At 49.2% G+C, this 19,806-nt stretch overlaps 8 protein-coding genes across 8 annotated transcripts; 1 reads left to right on the forward strand and 7 right to left on the reverse strand.

The window, feature by feature from the left end:
• Nucleotides 1-33: 33 nt before the first annotated feature.
• Nucleotides 34-4,328, reverse strand: EURHEDRAFT_516202 (DUF580-domain-containing protein; the record flags this gene model as incomplete). The annotated part of the gene is made up of 3 exons (XM_040786450.1): nt 34-1,446; nt 1,514-1,808; nt 2,383-4,328. 3 exons carry the CDS (start codon nt 4,326-4,328, stop codon nt 34-36), a joined length of 3,654 nt encoding a protein of 1,217 aa, XP_040637980.1.
• Nucleotides 4,329-7,572: 3,244 nt separating this feature from the next.
• On the reverse strand, nt 7,573-8,166 carry EURHEDRAFT_458201 (putative ubiquitin conjugating enzyme (UbcB); the record flags this gene model as incomplete). Its single annotated transcript, XM_040784483.1, has 3 exons — nt 7,573-7,896; nt 7,956-8,072; nt 8,140-8,166. The coding sequence occupies 3 exons, from the start codon at nt 8,164-8,166 to the stop codon at nt 7,573-7,575; spliced, it is 468 nt and encodes a 155-aa protein (XP_040637981.1).
• Nucleotides 8,167-8,399: 233 nt separating this feature from the next.
• Nucleotides 8,400-9,497, reverse strand: sec11 (signal peptidase complex catalytic subunit SEC11). The gene is made up of 2 exons (XM_040782189.1): nt 8,957-9,497; nt 8,400-8,890 (listed from the first exon to the last, which is right to left on the reverse strand). Exons 1-2 carry the CDS (start codon nt 9,259-9,261, stop codon nt 8,650-8,652), a joined length of 546 nt encoding a protein of 181 aa, XP_040637982.1. The 5' UTR covers nt 9,262-9,497; the 3' UTR covers nt 8,400-8,649.
• A 439-nt stretch (nt 9,498-9,936) lies between these two features.
• Nucleotides 9,937-12,568, forward strand: EURHEDRAFT_403638 (kinesin family protein; the record flags this gene model as incomplete). Its single annotated transcript, XM_040780238.1, has 4 exons — nt 9,937-10,308; nt 10,365-11,400; nt 11,452-12,162; nt 12,219-12,568. 4 exons carry the CDS (start codon nt 9,937-9,939, stop codon nt 12,566-12,568), a joined length of 2,469 nt encoding a protein of 822 aa, XP_040637983.1.
• A 589-nt stretch (nt 12,569-13,157) lies between these two features.
• Nucleotides 13,158-14,584, reverse strand: EURHEDRAFT_502665 (uncharacterized protein). Its single transcript, XM_040785780.1, has 3 exons — nt 14,030-14,584; nt 13,815-13,976; nt 13,158-13,764 (listed from the first exon to the last, which is right to left on the reverse strand). Exons 1-3 carry the CDS (start codon nt 14,164-14,166, stop codon nt 13,254-13,256), a joined length of 810 nt encoding a protein of 269 aa, XP_040637984.1. The 5' UTR covers nt 14,167-14,584; the 3' UTR covers nt 13,158-13,253.
• Nucleotides 14,585-14,806: 222 nt separating this feature from the next.
• Nucleotides 14,807-15,915, reverse strand: EURHEDRAFT_458483 (putative alkaline lipase; the record flags this gene model as incomplete). Its single annotated transcript, XM_040784508.1, has 6 exons — nt 14,807-14,959; nt 15,015-15,056; nt 15,108-15,478; nt 15,536-15,599; nt 15,645-15,772; nt 15,822-15,915. The coding sequence occupies 6 exons, from the start codon at nt 15,913-15,915 to the stop codon at nt 14,807-14,809; spliced, it is 852 nt and encodes a 283-aa protein (XP_040637985.1).
• A 480-nt stretch (nt 15,916-16,395) lies between these two features.
• Nucleotides 16,396-17,662, reverse strand: EURHEDRAFT_101527 (uncharacterized protein). Its single transcript, XM_040777657.1, has 2 exons — nt 17,129-17,662; nt 16,396-17,057 (listed from the first exon to the last, which is right to left on the reverse strand). The coding sequence occupies exons 1-2, from the start codon at nt 17,343-17,345 to the stop codon at nt 16,516-16,518; spliced, it is 759 nt and encodes a 252-aa protein (XP_040637986.1). The 5' UTR covers nt 17,346-17,662; the 3' UTR covers nt 16,396-16,515.
• Nucleotides 17,663-18,753: 1,091 nt separating this feature from the next.
• Nucleotides 18,754-19,598, reverse strand: EURHEDRAFT_458280 (uncharacterized protein; the record flags this gene model as incomplete). The annotated part of the gene is made up of 2 exons (XM_040784492.1): nt 18,754-19,307; nt 19,385-19,598. 2 exons carry the CDS (start codon nt 19,596-19,598, stop codon nt 18,754-18,756), a joined length of 768 nt encoding a protein of 255 aa, XP_040637987.1.
• Between the last annotated feature and the right edge of the window lie 208 nt (nt 19,599-19,806).

Consider the following 19,806-nt stretch of genomic DNA (forward strand, 5'->3'; position numbering starts at 1 on the left):
CCATACCATGCCATACCAAAATACTTGTACAATCTAAGCATGAACAGCCTGCTGCACCTTAGGATAAACCTTAATCAACTCCTGATACAACCCGGGATGCTCCCTCATCATAACCTCAGGATCCCACGCCATGGCCGCAAAAATCGTCTCAATCCCCGATCCCACCGGCGTCAGGAAAATCTGCGCAACCTGCAACCCAATCACAAACGCAAATGCCATAATCACCGCCGTAAAGTTGCCGTCCGCGTTATACCCGGGATTCGTAAACTGGAGGTACAAGTATGCTAGCAACGCACAGATATACGACACGCCCACACTTCCCATTGTAAGCACGGGGCCCATGAGGCAGTCGTTGACGAGGGCGTCGACACCGCGATCGCGCATCATAGCCCATGTGTCCTTTGCGGCGGGGATGTAGGCTTTGCCCCAGAGCGCGATGTGGCAGAAGGCATAGCGGTTGAAGAGGGTGACGAGCCAGTCGAGGAGGCTGATGCAGGATCCTAGGATCCAGGCGAATACGCAACCGATGGTGTTTCCCTCTGCGGCTTCATGCCGCTGGGCAATAGAGCATGCTTGGCGGAGCATGTTGATGATTGCGATGAACAAGCTTCCCAGACTGATGCTGCCGAAGGAGTACGTCGTTGCGCGCTTGAATGCACCACGCGTCGAGCCCTTGGGCATCTTCTTGCCTCCCTGTCCGCCTAGGCCCTCGCCGCAGAAATAGTACCACGAGCCGTAGATGCCTGCGATGGTCGTGTGCACGGTGTTCTTGATCCACTCGCTAACCCAGTACATCGCGAAGGTTACGTACACGACTAGTCCGATAACCCGTGCGCGACTGCAGCCGCCGTTGCTACAGGAGGGATTGCCCGCGCTGCTAGTGCCTGAGAGACCGTCAACAGCGCCCGCGCGACCGCTGCTGCTGCTTGTTGGTTCGTAGGCGACGTATACCGCAACCAGGGTAACGGAGAACCAAGCCGCAAAGGCGACAGCCACGATTCCGCCAAGTGCGCTCACAACAAACACATGTCCGTATTTCCTTGTAACATCCATGCTAGTTTGCAGCATGAACGCTGTAAACGGGATGCGCGGGATCCAACTGATGAAACAGATTATCGCAAATACGCCGAATACCAGAAATGCGATTCCACCACCATATTGCTTGCGACAGATATAGTAAATTCCCGTCGCGAGCGCAAGAACGATATTCAAAATCCCAGTCACCCAAATAAATGTTTTCGGAAAGAACCGCGCACCCATAAAATAAGCCCAAGAAAATACGATCGCGACGCAGAGGACGAATATGAATAGCACCAGTGTGTTCGTGTTGAGGGAGACCTCATTACCGGCGTCGTAGATGCCGCCACCATTGAAGCCTTTGTATTTCGCATAGCGGTGGATGGTAAGACCGGATATAGCGGCGTAGCCGAGGAAGACTGCAATAAGCTATTATAAAATAGCTGTTAGCAGTTGTTGGTTTCGGTAAGGGGGACGAAAGAAGGGAGGGACGCACCAAAAGACCGGCCCAGAGATCGTTCAGCTTGGGTTTCTCGATTTTAAACGCCTCATCGAAACCGTACACAGCTTGGTCGTATGTGGGAGGATGCTCCGGGGGTTTGGATTCAGGAACGCCTTGGTTCGGGTAGGGAGCGTACGGCTGTTGTTGCTGTTGCTGTGGGTTGTAAACGGGCTGCTGGTAAGACTGCTGGTAAGACTGCTGGTAAGGTTGCTGGTAAGGCTGCTGAGGCTGCTGAGGAGGAGCCTCCTCAAAGCCTTGGGAAGGATTATAGTAACTAGCCGCCTGTCCACTCATCGTTGCATACCGGTGAATGAGGTGGTAGGAAGACAAGAAGAGGGGTGAATGCAAAAAGTGAAAATAAAAGGGACGAAAGAAACTTCAGCTGAGAGTTCACGCTTTCCGAAAGCGGCCAAAAGCGAGGGACTACTGTGGCCGAACCAAAGGTCAGCCCTACGTCAAGATCGGCTACTGCTGCAAGATCAATGAATCATGGTTCAAGTAGATCCATGGTTATGCTTCCGAGCTATGTACACATAGTCCGTCCGGTGGGTATTTCATCTCCGATCTCCGAATCAAAACACAGACACGCCGGCTCCATGAGCTCCTTCATCAATAACAATTGGGTAACAAAATGAGAATAAACATTAGGGAGTGGACGATCGCAATCGTAACCGATCTGGCCACTGAAAATCAAAATCCAATGGCTCCTGCGGATGGAAAGGAAAAAAAAAAAAAAAGTAGTGAAAAGGAGGGTATGAGGAAAACAGAACAGCGCCGTTTGGGTATCAATGTAGAGAAATAAACAAAAAAAAAACAATACCAGCATCATTGGGGATAGATTTCTTCTTTTTAATCACAGTCACCGGACTGCGTGATGATGTCTCCTCATGTGTCGCCATGAATCTGCGACAAGTCCCGGGATCGGAGTGCGCGATCGCTGAGTCGGCCATTCATCAGTAGCTGCTTGAAGTTGGCCCTGCGTCATCGCCATGGATCGTCGGATCTTATCCTGTCGAACGGCCGCACGTCGTTGTGCCCGCAATTCATCGATTCGACCTTGTCCCACGCGATGGCGTCGGACAAAACAATCGTCCAGCAGTGTGTTGGCATCCAGTAATTTCTTGGGAACCGTTTGAACAACTTGAAACACCTCCATGGGATCAGAGACAGCGAGAATGTCCTTTTCGCATGCCTTGAAAATGGCCAGGGACACACGGAAGAAAGTCTTGGACCCTTCATAGAAGAAGACGTCCCAAACACGCAAGGTTGTCTCCAATGGCAAAGTTCCGATGAATATCGACATGAGCCAATTCGTCAATCCAAGCGTGATATCAGGCAGTCGCGAGTGAACGGTGAGAGCCGGAGCACGGGCCTTGTTGCTGCCAGGACCCGTGGCTGCGATTTTGCTGTAGATGTTCGGCATCGATTCCTTGAGGAGAACCATGAGAATCCAAAGGTCGATATTCGCACCCTCTAGACTAATCTCGTGTGTTCCCGGAAGGTACAAAGAGGTGACGATGTGCAGCATCCAGAACGCCTTTTCCTCGGGGAGAAACAGCAAAAGCATTCCTGTGATGAAGTTGAGCGATTGGGTGTAGCCAACTTTCGGGTTGTGAAGCGCATATGCGTATAGGACACGCCGAAGAGACTGGATCATTTGAGTCTCAACCACCGTGCCCTGCGGGTTGCTACTACCAGAGCTGGCTCCCTGCTCAGGCTTAAAGTGAATATTGTCGGGAAACGTCCGATGGAGGTCACGCTCAATGTGTTCCTTGTCATCGTTGGAGGGCGATATCATGGCCTTCTGAACCAATTCATCGTACAGTCCCGGATTCCGGTCCAGAAGCTCGAAGCCTCCGGCGTAATAGAACCACGCCGCACCTCGATATTCGGATGGAATACCCTTACGCACGAAACGCTTCACACGCGAGGACTGCAGTGGAAACCGTGTTGGTTCCTTCGTCTCCAAACCGTGTTCCCTGAGAAGTTCCATCCACTTCACATTCCGGTTGGCTGCAAAGGAAGAATACGGGCGACTCCAGGCATTGTAGCGCTCGATCGGGACATGATTACTAGCCTTTCGGAATCCATAGCGGTCACGCGTGTCGGTTCCTGGCAGAAGCGGTGGCGGAACGACACCAGGAATGACAATGGTAGATTCTTGCCTGGCAATCCCTGGGTCCTTGGCGGGGGATGTCGGCTCGTGGTGGTAGGTTTCATGAGAATGTTCATTAGGAGTTTCGTGAGTCGATGATTGATCATCGAGGAGTTCCTGATACGGCTGGTTCTGGCCCATGGGTTGCAGTTCCGGAAGCGGTGGTACAGGAGGGAGGTTTTCCACGGGGTTTATATCGGGCGATTGTTCATCATAAGTGTCCATGGTCATTGTTGTTGACGGTCGTGGGCTCGACGGGCGCGATTTGTCTTCCGCATGGAGATCTGGCGAAGACGGCTCTTCTGTCACATCGCTGAAGCCATCCAAATACATGGAAATGGCATCTTCGACGCTCATACCACCATCCTTCTCCGGTCCATCGGGGGTATCGGGTGAAAGGTCGGTGACGGAGCTGCTTTTCGTCAAAACACTGCTACGCTCAGTTCCACTGTTTTGTTCGATACTGGAGCGCGAGGTCATTGCCGAGTTGACACTAGATCGAAGAGCGTCATTGCCCCCGTAGGCATCCAGCGAGCTACTTGGCGTAGCCCGCGGCAAGTTTAATGCTTGAGGATTACTGGTATCAGTTGGACGACGCTCGCGTGAATGGTGGCCCTTGGCACGCTTTTGATGATTCAGGCGAGAGGCGGACATGGAAATTCGCAGACCAGCCCGTCCTGGAGGCATCTTCCGGTGGGACAGGCGGTCGCCTTCGCCGTCCATGTGGCGCCATGTTGGAACCGGCTCGTTAGAAACCGCAGGAAACGTTGGGGCACGATGTGTTGCTCTGGGCGGATTGAAGTCAAAATAGGCGCTATAATCCGGACCGAATTGAGGTGACGGACACGGTGACACTAGCTCTTCCGGCGGTGGTGGCCAATGTCCATGGGGGAGAGGACCTCTTGCTCTAAACGGAGCAGGCGGTAAACGAGGGGAGTTGGAACGAGAATGAGCGCCCTGGGAGTGGGAGGTTGCAGGACGTGTAGGAGGAGCGGGAGGATGGAACCTTAACGGATCGAGGCGTGGAGGAGGGGGGACTCTGCGACGGCTGGGGATATCAAATTCGCCCACGCGAGGCGGATATCGAAATTCTCCATTTTCTGTGACCATGGCCACGAGATAGTAGCACCCAGGACCTGCTGGACATTTGTCGATATGCGAAACGTGGGAATCGTCAATGGTAGCGAGCGCTTACTGTCTTTCCGGGCAATTGGGAGAGACAGCTTTCAACACAGGTGTAAAGATAACCGCAACAACGAGCGAGAGATAACCCCTTTAAGAATGCGAAAGAGTGAAAAAGCAAAGGTAAAAGGTAATTAAACGGGACGAGGCTACCGGGACGTCAACCGTAGATTGACAGCCAAACGAACGTCAGGGAGCCCCCAGCAGCAACGCGATGCAACAATGAAGTCAGTCCATCCGAACGAATCCCACGATCCTACCAGAGGTTCAAGGGGAAGAGAATGAGAGACGACAAGGAGGAAAAAGAAGAAGAATGGAGAGTAGAAGAAGAAAGAGAAAGAGGGTTGAGGTTGTAGAAAAGGAGAGGAGAAAAAGGAAGCAAATGGTTGAGCTCCCTGTCCGGTCTAGCGTGGTATTGTTTGGTATGGTACGGTACGGTCCGGTACCTGGTAAAACGGTATCGGTGTTTCAGATGAACAGAAACAACTTCTCCTCTATGCGGGATATCTTGATATATGTCGCTTCTTTTGCTTCGACTTGTGAGTACTCTGTACTCCGGGTTAGTTGTCACTTGTGGTGATAGAGGGCATAGAAGTACCTCCAGAGTCTACATTCATCAAATCTGCACCGCCTGCAGGGGTAAACCTCCGTGACTGGTCACACACCCTACATTGCATCCATCCATGCGTCTACCAATGGCTTCTTCCTATCACTCTCTCGCCTTACCCTTTGACTCGCTTTAGCTTTCTCTTTACCTTTTGACTCAGTTAGATGAGGCAACGCGGGGCTCGCGATCCGTTCCGTCCGGGGATAATGAAGTCTACCGTTATACAGGGATTTAAGAAGGATTGATATATAACCTACTCAGGGTCCCTGGGAGTATACAGAGCACAAAAGGAAGCGAACCTACGACGAACTGCTGTACATACTTTTCGCACATCTTTACAGGTACACGTTATACAAAGACAGATCAGAAATACAGATGGATGGAGATTCTTTTCCGGTTCATTTCGCAGGGCTTGGTTTGGTCCATCATAATCTTACTTCTTGCCATCTGGTAGACGCTAAAAAGTCAAGCACATGGAAATCTCTGCGAAGAGAATAAGATTAGTATCGCCCACTGGATCGTCTGTCTATGGATATGACATGACTTGCTTCACCTACCGGAGCAGTTCCCTCTTGCAAAGACACCCGCGCCGAGGTTTCTGTCCTGTAACCTGTTTTTTTCCATTTCATTAACTTTGTTTCCAATCCAGAATCCGTCTCCGAGTGAACGGGTCGTCATCAATCCATCATCAGGGCCAGAATATTAACTAGCGAGTGGAGCTGTCTCTTTTTTCTCGTTGGTTTCAAGGACTGCTAGCGTCGGATCCACATCAACGGCCCTGTACAGGGAGTCGAGCACGCTCCCGGGAGGGTAAAATGGAAATAATAATATGAAAATAAAAGGGTCAAGCCCAGACCAAGCACAAGTGTGGAATTATTGCGATGGTCCGGCCCAATCTCGTCCTTATGATTAATATTACTACACTAGTATCCCATCCGATTCCTTCCAAGCATCTTCCACGATCGTTCGGTCGACATGAGTCGCTCCTCGGGAGTCCCAATCCGTCGGGTGTTTGGCAGTCCGGCGCTGCTAGACTAACTCTATCTGTTCATACAGACGTGGTTCCGAAATGCTTCTGGCTTCTGGACAAAGGAATATCTCTGACTAGTCTGGACGATCGACATGCCGGGAATTCTCCGGTTTCTCCGTCTATTTTCCAGGATTCGTACTTTGTACACCGGTAGTGTAGCTTGTAGCTTGTCGTATGTGCTTTTTGCCTTGCGTCTGGGTTCTGGCCGGGAGGAGAGCTGAATCTCCTTTTTGAGGATTTCACTAGAACAGAGGATGGAGAAAACATATGTACGGAGTACGGGGTATCCAGAGCTCATCGGTGTCAGTAGAATACGAATTTTGATCACATGGACGATCAATAATCTTTCATTTATTCAATAATACAAAGCAGTGTTCTCCATTGTACCTCACACATCCATTTATGCCCATTGCTTCGTAAAGATCATTTACTATCCATACAGGGTAATATATCTGGTAATACTGATTACAAGCTTCCAAACATATTGTCAATCAACCAGATACCACAGTAAATTCTTCCAGTATCAAAGACATTCTGTGCTTCAGATTTTACCGCAAGTGGAATGCCATTGTAAGTGTAGACCATGTGATTGTGGATATGCGGTTACAGGAATGGAGATGTTGGGGCACATGATGTATGGGATTAACAGTCAGTGTAGATACATTGCTGGGTTGTCGGATACCATTACCGTCCTTAAAGGTTCATTCTCTTGCAAGAGATATATTGCTGACATGTGGAATCGCTTGTAATGTGAAACTATGCTTGCATTGTGCAATTTAAGAATTCTGTATAGTTTATGCATAATAACCAAGACGTATCCGTCAAGAAAACCGTATCTCGATGCGCTCGATTGATGATAAAAATGTCGGTTTCCAAATGCGCCTCCATAAGAATGATGCTGGCCCTGTTCACCATGTCTGTACTGTGATGTCTCTAAGTGTTTCCAAGAGCAGATCAAGCGTGCGGCGATTGCATAAGAAACGGCCGGACGCTATTATGATCTTCAACCATCCAGCGACCGCCTGAAACCCAAATCCGATTCCAGTAAAAGCATTCTGTCTGTCCACCGGGTGTGCCCATTATGCCTTCTCGTTCGCATACCGACGTGTCCAGTCCCTCGCCACCTCCTCATACCGCGCCCGATCATTCTTGTACTGCTCCGCAATCCGTCCCTCAACAGCATCGTCCGGCATTGGTTCGGCCAGCAGCTGACGAGCAAACTGCAGTACCGCCACTACCCGCGAACTGGGCTTCCACTCGTCGGGCCTCAGCATCCCCAGACACATACTTCCTTTATCGTCATTTGTAACGTTCGGATGGTATATCTTCGTTGCGAAGTTGACCGCGGGGGGCTTGAAGGGGTATTCGTTGGGGAACTTGAGTTTGACTAGGAACGTGCCGTTCTATTTTCGTTAGTTAAATGAGTTATTGGTCTAAGTAAGAGTAGATAGCATGGACGTACGTGGAAAGGGGAGCTTTCGGGGCCGTTCAAGTAGACTTTCCAGTCGTAGAGATCTGCTTCGTTTGCGAGCTCGACTTTGATACCTTCGGGAGGGGAATCGACAAGCTCAGCTAGCTCCTACGAAATAGTTAGTACTATGAATAGACGTTGCTAGACGAAGCTTAGCAGCGATCTTGTTACGTACCTTTGCTATCCGCTTTTGGCTGCCCATGATAGCGATCTGTGGAGGGGCAAGTACGGGGTGCGAAAAGAGGATGGAGGTAAGGAGATGACAGCCAGGAGAGGAGGGGGATGAATAACTGGCTAGAGGAAACGTGGTAGGGATGAAGACAAGCCAAAAAAAAAAAAAAAAAAAAAAATTTACAATTCAGGCTTAAAAGCAGAGAATTAGTGACTGATTAATTGAATGACTCTGAAGAGGTCGCAGCGGGGCGGCGGTGGGCGGGGGGAAGTGACGTCTCCAAGGTGTTGACTGGTCTATAAATGGCTCTCAGCCATAAAAAGCTTTCTGGGTTTCTATGTTCCTGTTTCATCCAGCTAACACTGGTTCACACCAATGATACTCCGCTTACATCTAAATATATCAAACTTTTCGTATACGCGACTGCAACAATCATGCCAGCGCAATAGAACCCAAAATAACAGAAACATGCAATTCATATCATCGATAGCTTTTTATCCCCAGCATGAGTGTCTATTGCTCCCGTTGCAGCATCACCGTTAATCCCATAATTCCCAGCAACACCGTCTTGAGCCAAGGATGCTCACTGAGCATGATAGTCACATATCCAACCATCGGGATATACCCGCGCACGCTACCCACAATATCTTCCTCTCGATTTAAATATTCCTGACCGCGCGCGTAGAGCTCAGTGTCATCGGCAACGTTGTTGTCTCCCTTGGTCAAGAGCATATTGTTCGACACGGTCGAGGCACTAAACAAGCATACGTTAGCAACGATCAGATAAACTAAACCCACGAGGGCAGAAATGTAGACATACTCCTCAATCTCCTTAACCTGCTTCGCCTTCCCCTCGACCTCAGGGAATGTCCTCACAACACGGTGCACGATTGGAATATCCTTGCCCCTGACATTGTAAACCACAACTTCTCCCAATTCAGCGCGTGGAGCCCGGTTCCACAAGAAGAGCAAATCGCCTCTCTGGAAAGCTGGCTCCATAGACCCAGACAGGACAACAACAATGGGCGACGAGGAGGCCGTAGCTACCGACAGTCCCTTCCACATCATAAAAGCCGTAGAGAGGACCAGCGCGAAGTTGAGAACCTGTGCCAGCGATTGGCGCATATTGGACATACTCGATGATAGGAAGGACAACATGATGGGCTATGCGATCTCGTTGAGGTGGAGGACGGTTGATTTTCTATCGACGGGGAGATTAGGAGGTTGGTAGATTCTGGATGTGAGGAGATGCGATCAAGTCCAATGCAACAGGGCGCTTGCGCAATACCCGTTAAATTCTGTCGAGCCGTGTGGATGTAGAGATGTCTCTGTCAGGTGTCGAGCTGGGACGAGTTGGAGAGGTGGCCTCGGGGAATCTGGAGCGGGCTACGAAGTAGACCGAATAGACGGGTATACAATTTACAACAACACCGGAGATTTATTTCTTTTTTATTTTTGCATAAAATATTAAGCAATATCTACAAGTACAGAGGTCTATGCGATAAAGTTCTTTTATTTATCTTTGATGTCAATTTCCAGGTGAAGCTATGATGCTGTAAGTCATGTGATATTAAAAAAAATGATGAGTAAGCAGGATAGGTGATCAATGCTATAATTACCCCATATAACCGTTGTCCCCCCAACTGCGGCTTGCCTAAACGGGCAAAAGCGAGCCTCCACCGGCCACGCATCTCGCTGTTGTTTCTCCTCGACTCTCCACCACGTCACTTCCAGCAGCATCACTGTATGCAGTCTCGGGCTCTAAACTCAATACCGACAACTAGTGGAGCAATTGCAATCATGAATCCCACCCCCAAACCTTCGCAGAACATTCTGTTTCAAGTTTATCTCCGTCTTCGGCCTCCGATTTCCCAGCCAAGAGACATCCAACCGGATCGTTGCTTGATTGTTGATCCCCCGGAGCATAATATCGAAAATGCAGAAGATGGCCAGGATGTTCCGCTCCCGGCCGCTACCCACATCACGCTGCAACCTCCCGCCGATTCGAGGAAACGAGCTGTGGAGAGATTCGGGTTCACGCAGGTTTTTGACGAGGCAGCATCGCAAATAGATGTTTTCCAGGACACAGGCATGAATGATATTATCAGGGGTGTATTGCTTGAGGGTCGAGATGGATTGATCGCTACACTGGGCGTTACTGGAAGTGGAAAGGTTGGAGTTCGTTGAGGAAAATGAAACAGAGCGATGCTAACCATCACAATATCCAGAGTCACACCATTCTCGGCTCGAAATCGCAAAGAGGACTTACACAAATGTCCCTGGATGTGATCTTCAAAGCGTTAGAGCCCACTATTAAACCCCCGGACAACTCAATCAACCCCAACCTATTAGCATCCGTCGCCGCATCGGATCCCTGCGAGGCCCAGTTTTTCGCGGCCCAGACTTTCCTCGAAGCAGTTTACGGCGACCCAAATGCGGACCGTGGAAGGAACTCGAGAGCCCAGACTCCCATAAGCTCGTCTAGAGGCAATACCCCTTTGGTGGTAAGGAATCCTCTTCCCTCAAAGTTGATGCAAAAAACCTCAGTCTTCGGACGGCTTTACCCAAGTCTACCTTCGGTCCCTACTTCACCCCTCAGGTTCAGTCGCAGACCTTCTCAGAGCCCAGACCGTGGAGATTCGAACAATGTGCCTAAAGATTCCTCTATACGATTGGTTCCTGGATCCCCATCAACGTCACATATACACCCAAGGATGATCATAAATAGTCTTGCTAAATCAGAATTTCAATCTTCAAAGGACCCGATGCCCGCCCTGATTTTCCCCCGTCGACAGATGCCCCAGCGCCCCAGCGTGTTGCCGCGAGTACCTGACCTTAGTCATTTCGCCCCGGATTTGAACCCGAAGTCCGAGTATATGGTTCTCGTCTCTATGTACGAAGTGTACAATGACCGAATCTTCGATCTTTTGTCCCCCGCTATTACTCCTGGGCAAGGAAGTTCCCGTCAACCGGGGAACAACCAGAAGGACCGGAGACGGCCCGTCATGTTCAAGTACACTGAAGGGTCACCCGATCGGAAGGTTGTCGCCTCACTGAGAAAGATCGCCTGCAGCACCTATGAAGAGGCGCTGGCTATTCTCGATGTCGGACTTACGGAGCGTAAGGTTACTGGAACCGGCGCAAACAGTGTCAGTTCCCGGAGCCATGGATTCTTTTGCCTTGAGGTCAAGAGAAGAATGAGACATAAGATCACTGGCGAGGAGACATGGGTCGGAAATACTCTTACTGTTGCCGATCTTGCTGGTGAGTAATACATACCAAAATATCGTCATATCGGTATTAACCTTTTTCTAGGCTCTGAGCGAGCAAGAACTGCCAAAACTGCGGGCTCAACCCTTGCTGAAGCTGGAAAGATAAATGAAAGTCTGATGTACCTGGGACAGTGCTTACAAATGCAAAGCGAAATCCAAGACGGCAAGGCGTCTCTTGTCCCGTACAGACAGTGCAAGCTGACTGAACTGCTCTTCTCTAACTCATTCCCATCCTCAAACTCGTCTCATAGTCGTGCACCACAAAAAGCAGTCATGATAGTCACAGCTGATCCTCTGGGGGACTATAATGCTACTTCGCAGATCCTCCGCTACTCTGCTCTGGCCAAGGATGTTGCTGTAGCTCGTGCACCTTCTCCAGCTGAGAGCGTTTTCTCGGCCACCTTGCGCTCCCCGAGGGTATCATATCATGGGCGGAACTCACCAGATCCGGCATTAAATGAAGAACTTGAAAATGCCTTGACTGTAATTGCACGATTGACCTCTGAAAATGAGAACCTCTCTGTGCGGCTTACACAAGAAGAAGTCGCACATGCAGAGCTTGAAATGCATCTGAAGGCAAGCGACGAAAGATGTCTCACGGTGGAACAAGAAGTGCGAGAGGAATGTTGGGCTGAGATGGACGAAAAGATGGAAGAAGAAAGGAAGAGGTGGCAGAGTGCCTGGGACGACCAGACCGGATACAACGATGAACATATGGATAAGAAGATTGAATTACTCTCCCGTGGCTTCCACAGTAAGCACTCTTCTTGAATCCCCCGCTAGTACCCGAAAACTAACAAATCGGCACAGTAACCGAAGACCCTGAACCACCCGCTGACGAAAAATACCAATCTCTCGAATTCGAAAACGACCAACTCCGCGCCAAAATCACCTCCCTCGAGCGCGAACTAAATTGCCGCTCGCCAACCAAACAACCAACAAGACCAAGGACTAGAAATGCCCTCAAATCATCCCGAAACTCGAACCTCCTCGGACGCGAGAGTGACATTGAATCTGCGCTTCGCCATATGGATCAGCTTAAGTTGGCTGAGGATATGTTCGCTCCTAGTGTTACGGCTGGTGCGGGGGGCTCGCCGGGGAAAAGAACTAGGAAGATGGCGACGAGGAAGTGGGATTTGGCGCCTGAGGATGAGATCTGAACTTTTTTGCGTTAGATTGTCATGATTTAGTTTATGCTTATGCATTTATGGCTGTACATTACTTTTCGGCGTTTGTATGGAAGGAAATAAGGGAAGGTGGGCATGGCGCTTGGAGATATCTTGTCAGCTGTGCTATACAAAATATGTTGAACATATATAATTGGACTTTCAGTATTCTCTACGATTTTGCTGGCTTGAAATTGGCTTGGTACATATCATGTATCTCAGTTGTCAGTCTAGTTAGTCATATCATCAACATATCAACATAACACCAATCTCAAACGAAGGCAAATAAAGTCTGAAATTAGGAAAATGAGGGACACAATTCGACACCAAGCGTGTTCTGCGCACTAGATAGTTTGGCGATTAATCCTTCCTGAAGGTAAATCGACAGAAATCACCGGCGGAAACGAGCATATCGGCGTCGTATGGTCCAATGATCAAATTCAATTGCGTGCATGTATCAAGGAATCACAGGGTTAGAGTTGCGAGCCGACGAAATCAAAAAAAGGACCGGAAATAGTAGCGATAGATGTCGCAATGAGTAAACAGATGGGTTGTTAGATGTCGATAAACTGGCATTCTGGTAACGCGTTTGTTTAGAGTTGGGTGCGTCTCGATCAGTTTCATTGCAGCAATGCTTTAGGGTGAATTGAAAGTTTGCTGCTTGCTAAAGTGCAAAATGTCAGTAAACGTCTTGCATATAGTGCGAAAGAACCCACCAAAAACTCTCCATGTCATCAATATGATTGCACATAGCAACAAAAAGATCAAAAAACCACGCATGCCCCTTCTCCATCTCCATCTCCATCGTCCCACTCGTCTTAAACATCTCCCTCGCCCTTATCACCATAACCAAGTAATGCGCGCGCAAATCCGCATCCGAATCCGGCGTGTTCTCATACGCATACCGAGCAGAGCGCAAGATAATAGGAATCGGAATCCCTACGTGAAGACCCTGCTTGCGGAGCGCGAGCTGCTTGAGATCTTCCAGGCCGTATTTTTCTGCTGCGCAGTAAACAACAGTGTCGCGGAGGATTTCGTCGCGGGTTCGGATGTGGAGGATAGTTGCTTTGCTTGTGATGCGGTCTGAGGTCTTGCTCTCATGAGCGTTCTCGAGTTCGTTGTGGGTTAGGCGGGGGTAATAGTCGCCTTTGTAGAGGTATTCGAGAACGCAGGAGAATATTTCTGGGTCTCTGTTTTTGCTTAGAGTATGCGCGAGCCATTCAAGGTCAGGGTTGCGCACTCATCTGGCAGCTCCACCACCTTGTTCGCATGAGCTCCAACCATGGACAGGTCTCGTAGGATACTACGGAAGTAGGGAGAGCGAGCGATGACATGTTCGTGGCCCACGAAGAAACGTCTTTCCGAGCTCACGACGAAGGTGACTGCTGGGCTTGAAACAGGACTAATAGATCATCAGCTACGCCGTCCATGTCCAATAAGAGAATCAAGTCTTACCGTTCAGTTAAGCTGTCCGACCTGCTCTGCGCCTTCAGCTTGCTATGTCTGCTGTGTCTCCCATGTCTCTTCCTCATCCAGCGGCCCGTCTTACTGGGTTCATCTTTCACCGTAAAGGAGTGTCTAAACATGGACATGGTGATGACTCCGTGTCGGCCTCGATAACGTCAAAAGTGAATAACCAGACCCCCGACAAAAGAGATCCAAATACCGAAATAAAAAGAATGGAAGTTTCCCTCTGACTGTGGGAAACGTGACGCAACCAGTCACGCACGTTGTTGCATGTGAGTGAATGAATAACAAGCCTGGAAGCCGTCCCAAGAGATTAAATGTCCAACTTCTCTCAGGCACCAGTATCCTGCCTTCTTTGTCCTTGTTGAAGACGACGGAAACAAGCTGAGAGATGGCCGAGAATACTTGCTACTAGACCACAAAAAGTGAATTCTGCAGTTGTTCGAAGTATCCCAGGACAGGAACACAAATCCTGGAAACAGGCTTTTGCATACGTAGTGTCGTGACTCACGTAGGCAAGAATTGGTCGACTCGAGGAAGCGTGGAGAAAAAAAGAGTAAGATGAGAGGAGGGGCAGGCTAAGTTTGTGACGGGGATCATGTGATATGGCTTACAGCTGACTCAATGTCACTGGCCAGTCGATGTACAGCTGCAAGGAACATCCTTGAGTCTTGAGTCACATATATTCATAGAATATCAACTGGAGGCTACGTACATGTTCTAAAACTACCACTACATATATACATCTCGCATATCTGTAACAAACTATACCCCGCATCCGGCTTCCGCCATGTGAATACCAAAGCTATAACTATGCTCATCAGTTATACCGACCTTCCCATTACCAGCTGAGCAAGATTCGTCGCGTTCTCCTTCGCACTCGACGCATGAGTCTTGGGTCCCAGAACTATAGTATTCCTGCGAACCTTGGTTAGATCAGGTCCTCTCGGACTTGGAGTCGGAGAGAGCTTACCGTTCCATAATGCTTGAAACCGGGAATTGTCACAAACAAATTCTGGGTAATGTTAGAATACCGCACACAGTAGTGTAATTATGGAATACGCACAGGAACACCGTCATCGGCATTATTCCCACGATTCAACGTGCCATTCTGCGAGCTACCAAAGTCCGCAAACTCCTGGTTGCCAATAGGATAGGCAGCAATCGCATTTCCAATGATCTCCTTCTCCGGGAATACCTGGGACAGAGCAACATAGGAGATGTAGGTGAGAGAGCCGCCAAGAGAATGCCCGGTGGCTTCGAGGCTATACTCTGGGTATTTCTCTACAAGAGAGGTGACCTCTGAGACTACCTCGTCGTGGACAGAACCCCAGGTCTTGGATATGCCCTGCATGATCTTTGCATCTTCTGGAAAGGTCACACCAGACAGTTCGGGGACGACAAGGAGGAGGTCGATGTCGTTCAGGTAATCCGCAGCTGGTATAATTAGTCTACCTTGTCGCTTGACATGGACCATAGGCTAACGCGACTTACTGGTCGTTGATCCCTTCATCACTACGGAAATCCTCTTCTTGGATTCGGAGTATCCCACATATCCCTTCCATTGTCAGCTTATACTCCACAACGGGTTCAGTGCACTCACCTGAGTATCCGTCGATGCCTCATCAATCTTCTTGGTGATTGTAACATCAAAAGCAGTCCCATTGCAGTCGGTATACGTTGCAGACGAAAGCTGCGCCGCTCGCTGAAGTTCCGGGAAGATAGAGGGATCTGTACATATAAGAATGAGGATAGTCAACGGGATAGGAGGAAAGAATACCAGGAGTCGACCGTGACTGGAGCGTCGGGGCGCCGGACACTTGGGAAATCAGGGTAGACCCCGCGAAGAGGGTGAACAGTGCATCAAGAAGCATCTTGATATATCCGGTGTTGGTTCCTGGGTGGGAACCTCTGCGATAGTTCACCTACACTTCCGGGACTACCTCTGTGCCTCGCTTGTGCCTGAATTGAGGACTCCCCCCACAATATATACATATTTCAGCACTGCAGACCAATATATTAATAAAGTGAAGGTGGAGTTCACAATGTCGCGATAATCGGATAACGGATGTTCGGTTCTGGCCGACACACGATTACTCCCAGTACGGAGTACACTCCGAAGACAAGATGACGAACATTACCCAAATTTGAGTCTTTATGTTTCGCATAATCGCAGAGCCCAGTTGTTTCAAGTCCGCTATATGAACTCGTTATCGGGGGTTGAATATTCGTCATGTCAATGCTGAGAACCTCGGGAAATAAGTGCACGTGAATAAAGTGCTTAAGATATCTCCACAGTTTATCCGAGCTCGTTCCATGGATGGACCGTGGCGTCCCAAGGATAGGTCATAGATATATAGAACCTGAAACCTTGCAGTTATTATGTATGTATGTACGGAGTATAAAACACCCAGATATTATCTACAAAACCAGCCATCCGTCAGTAAACATAAACCCATGACACCCACCGAAATCTACCGCTCCCTCTCCATTAACTCTGCCACAGGAGTCGTTTGTTCCAACTCTACTGGCCCTTGGTTTTTCTGATTAATCCCATATGCAGGAGGTTGTTGCATTCCGGTACTAATTGCCGGCATGGCCGACATCTGCTTATGCATAGCCCGCACGCGCTTCCGCTCGAAGAATGCCCATGCTAGGGATGCCAGGGCAATCACTCCCAGCGGAACACCAACGCCTGCTCCGATCGCTGTGTCGTGGCATGTGTCACTATCGCCGCTATCCGATGATGACATTGTTGGAGCCGGAAGAATAGAGGGACTTGCGGAGGATGATGGCGCTGAGCCAGATACGTAGAAGTTGGATAGATTGCTCAGGAGGGCGTAGCCGGGTACTGCATGTGCGTCTTCTAGGGTGAATTGACTCTCGGTTGGGCACTCCGCGGTGGTGCTGCTGCCACTGATTGGATTGCCGCAGCAATACGTTGATTTGCCGTCATCGTTTTCGAATTCGAGGTTGACGATTGAGCAGCCGCCGCCTCTGTTGTCGTTTTCGCCGACTAAAGAGAATCAATTCGTCAGAGCTTTAATACACACATGATGAAATAAGGCAAAGGAGTTTGGTCCATACCGCATCGTTCGGGACACCCAGAATCCCAGTTTTGGTTTGTGCAAGCCCCCCGTGATATGACCCAGGGCTGGTGGGCGATGCTCAAGCAATAGCCATTTGTTAAACAGACGTCGCCCGTGCCGCAACAATGGGTGTGTTGATCTGATGAGCAGGGCGTGCTATCTGAAGCCTCAGTGCGGTCAGGGAAGTAACATGGTCGTGTATCATTTGCCGCCATATTTGTTGGTGTTTGGTATAATTTATTCACACAATTGTGCAACAGACGACAGAATCATAAATAGTGATTATGGGGTGACCAGGCACGGCTTGGTTTAAGAAGGGAGTGTGAGAAGGCTCTCATCCCGTGGAAGCGAGCCAGGATTCCGATTCTTGCTATGCATGGTTAGTGCTTACAAGGCGTTTTTTCCCAGGGTCTCGTGTGCCAATTATTACTGTATTGGGGGTTAGGTCAAAGGCACTTATGCGGCCTAGTCTCAAAGGGCCAAGAGAAGCGGTGATCCTCACTCCTCCTAAATAATCCTCCGTATCATGAATAATTAGTATCTGATTGTCGCTGAGGAGTGGAAGAAACCTCATGAGAGAGGTTCAAGATGGATAATGACTTGGATACACGACGGTGTGTATGCGTGTTTGTATCACAAATATGTCAGGCCATTACCGTTAAATTTGGTGTAGGACGCCCCTGAAATAATCGTGCAACTCAACACCTCATCCAAGTCCACCAGGAGTCAAGACCTACTGCTCCCTCTCCATGAACCTGTCACAGGATGTTCCGCTCGGCTAGAGGGTTCGTACAAATAATATGTAGTACGTTTGGTCTGACTCCACTGGCAAATAGATGATGATTCCCGTTCATCTCAGATATTTCCGGAAAGAATCAGCCGCACCCCATAATTTGTCATCCCCATAATCGCTGCCATTTCTGTATATAGAGCCTGTGTGGGCCTCGCTCATGCTAGAGAAGCCAATGTAGTTACCCCGGTGAAGCATTAACGGCCGTCTTAGTTCCTGCATCATCACCATGATCTCGCGGAAGGAGATGGTGCAGGCTGACGTTGCTAGCATAATTAGCCAAGTGGTATGCTGGCCCCAGGTATTGAGAACGAATCGAGTAGTGCCGCAGCAAATCGGAGCTTCCGAGTTCAGGTAACTGATCGGCTTACTGTCGGCCGTGTTGTCAAATATGAAATGTGGGTCATAGGGAACGCCCACCTGGCCCGTGCAGTTTCCGCAAGAACTTGACCGTAAAAGTGAAGAAAAAGACAAAGCAGCTCGACTGGAGCGATGGGCTTTATAGGGGAGGGGAGATGGCGAGGCTGCTGTGTCATTATGGTAGCATTGGTGCTTATGTTTGGCCTCGAATGCTTATGTGCGTTAAGACAAAAGCAAACATACCTCGTGTAGTGCCAAGGAATCTAAGCCAAGCAATGACGGTAATCCTAACTTCTCCTGAACATCTTTAAGTATTCTAATTGCCTCGCTAGAAGATGATCAGAGAATGTCTGATAACTGACTGATCACCATATACAATATCGATTCTATGTCGTGAGTATGATATAGGACGTCCAGAAATGATTTCATGAAACGCCTCATCTTGTATATAAACATGGAAAATCAATCTGAACTTATCGCGCCCCTCTCATATGCTCCGGCACAGATTGTGTCTGTTCCAACTCTGCTGGCATAGAATGCGTTGCACCCAGCTCGACTAACACACGAGGATTCTTCTTCATCTGATATCCACCCTCCAAAGGGATACCACTCATCACCTCCGCCAGTTTTGCAGCTGTATCCTGCGCCCGCTTCCGTTCAAGAAGTGCCCATACTAGAAACACCAATGCAATCACTCCCAGCGGGACTCCGACGCCTGCTCCAATCGCCGTGTCATGACCCGCCGTACCACTATCGCTAGAGCTTATCAATGTCGTTAAATTCGGGTGAGGCGACGGCGAGGGGGTTATGGAAGAATTCGGTGCTGACCCCGAGACATAAAAGTTGGATAAGTTGCTGAGCATTCCAACCCCAGGTATCACCTGTGTTGTATCTAGTGGAAAGCGGTCCTCGGTGTTGGCCGCACACTGGACGTCATTGTTGTTAGAGACCAGGTTGCCGCAGCAGTACTGCCATCCATTGTTGTAGTCGATGCTGATAATCGGGCAGCCGCCGCCCTTGTTGTCACCTTCATATTCTATATGTGGTCGTTAGCCAATCAATCAATATACAATCTTTGGTGAAAAAACTGCAAGGAATTCATACTCCAGCATCTTTGCGGACACCCAGTAGCCCAATTTTGATTTGTGCAACTCCCACGCGACAATCCAAAGGGTTGAGCGTCTGCACCCAAGCAGTATCCATTAGACAAGCAGATGCTGTTTTTACCGCAGCAATGTGTGTTTTTATCTGACGTGCAGGGCACATCATCCTCTGATAGAGTCCCATCAGGGTTGTAACATGGCTTATCACCTGGCATGTTGTCAATCAGGGGGGTATCTTCTGTGATATGGCTCAATCGAACCAACAGCAAAACCAAGGAAACAGACAAGAGAAAGTAATCAACTCGGCCGGGGAAAGGAGTTTAAAGGGCGCAATCGCAAGACTGCACATTCTGGTGAAACGAACAAGGATCTGCATTCTTGTGTACTCCGGAGTAGGGTAGTGCGACATTGGTGCTTACGTTA

The sequence above is a fragment of the Aspergillus ruber genome, assembly GCF_000600275.1.
Source record: "Aspergillus ruber CBS 135680 unplaced genomic scaffold scaffold00017, whole genome shotgun sequence".
Taxonomy (NCBI): Eukaryota; Fungi; Ascomycota; class Eurotiomycetes; order Eurotiales; family Aspergillaceae; genus Aspergillus; species Aspergillus ruber.

What these genes read in the sequence shown, in the direction of transcription:
- sec11 (XM_040782189.1), bottom strand. Translation starts at nt 9,261, where the DNA reads ATGCGCCAATCGCTGGCACAGGTTCTCAACTTCGCGCTGGTCCTCTCT. An exon ending in CAGGTTAAGGAGATTGAGGA is followed by an intron (nt 8,891 to 8,956) that starts GTATGTCTACAT and finishes ATGCTTGTTTAG; the next exon opens with TGCCTCGACCGTGTCGAACA.
- EURHEDRAFT_502665 (XM_040785780.1), bottom strand. Translation starts at nt 14,166, where the DNA reads ATGTCCATGTTTAGACACTCCTTTACGGTGAAAGATGAACCCAGTAAG. An exon ending in TCGGACAGCTTAACTGAACG is followed by an intron (nt 13,977 to 14,029) that starts GTAAGACTTGAT and finishes ATGATCTATTAG; the next exon opens with TCCTGTTTCAAGCCCAGCAG. An exon ending in GTGGTGGAGCTGCCAGATGA is followed by an intron (nt 13,765 to 13,814) that starts GTGCGCAACCCT and finishes AAGCAAAAACAG; the next exon opens with AGACCCAGAAATATTCTCCT.
- EURHEDRAFT_101527 (XM_040777657.1), bottom strand. Translation starts at nt 17,345, where the DNA reads ATGGCGGCAAATGATACACGACCATGTTACTTCCCTGACCGCACTGAG. An exon ending in TGGGTGTCCCGAACGATGCG is followed by an intron (nt 17,058 to 17,128) that starts GTATGGACCAAA and finishes GATTCTCTTTAG; the next exon opens with TCGGCGAAAACGACAACAGA.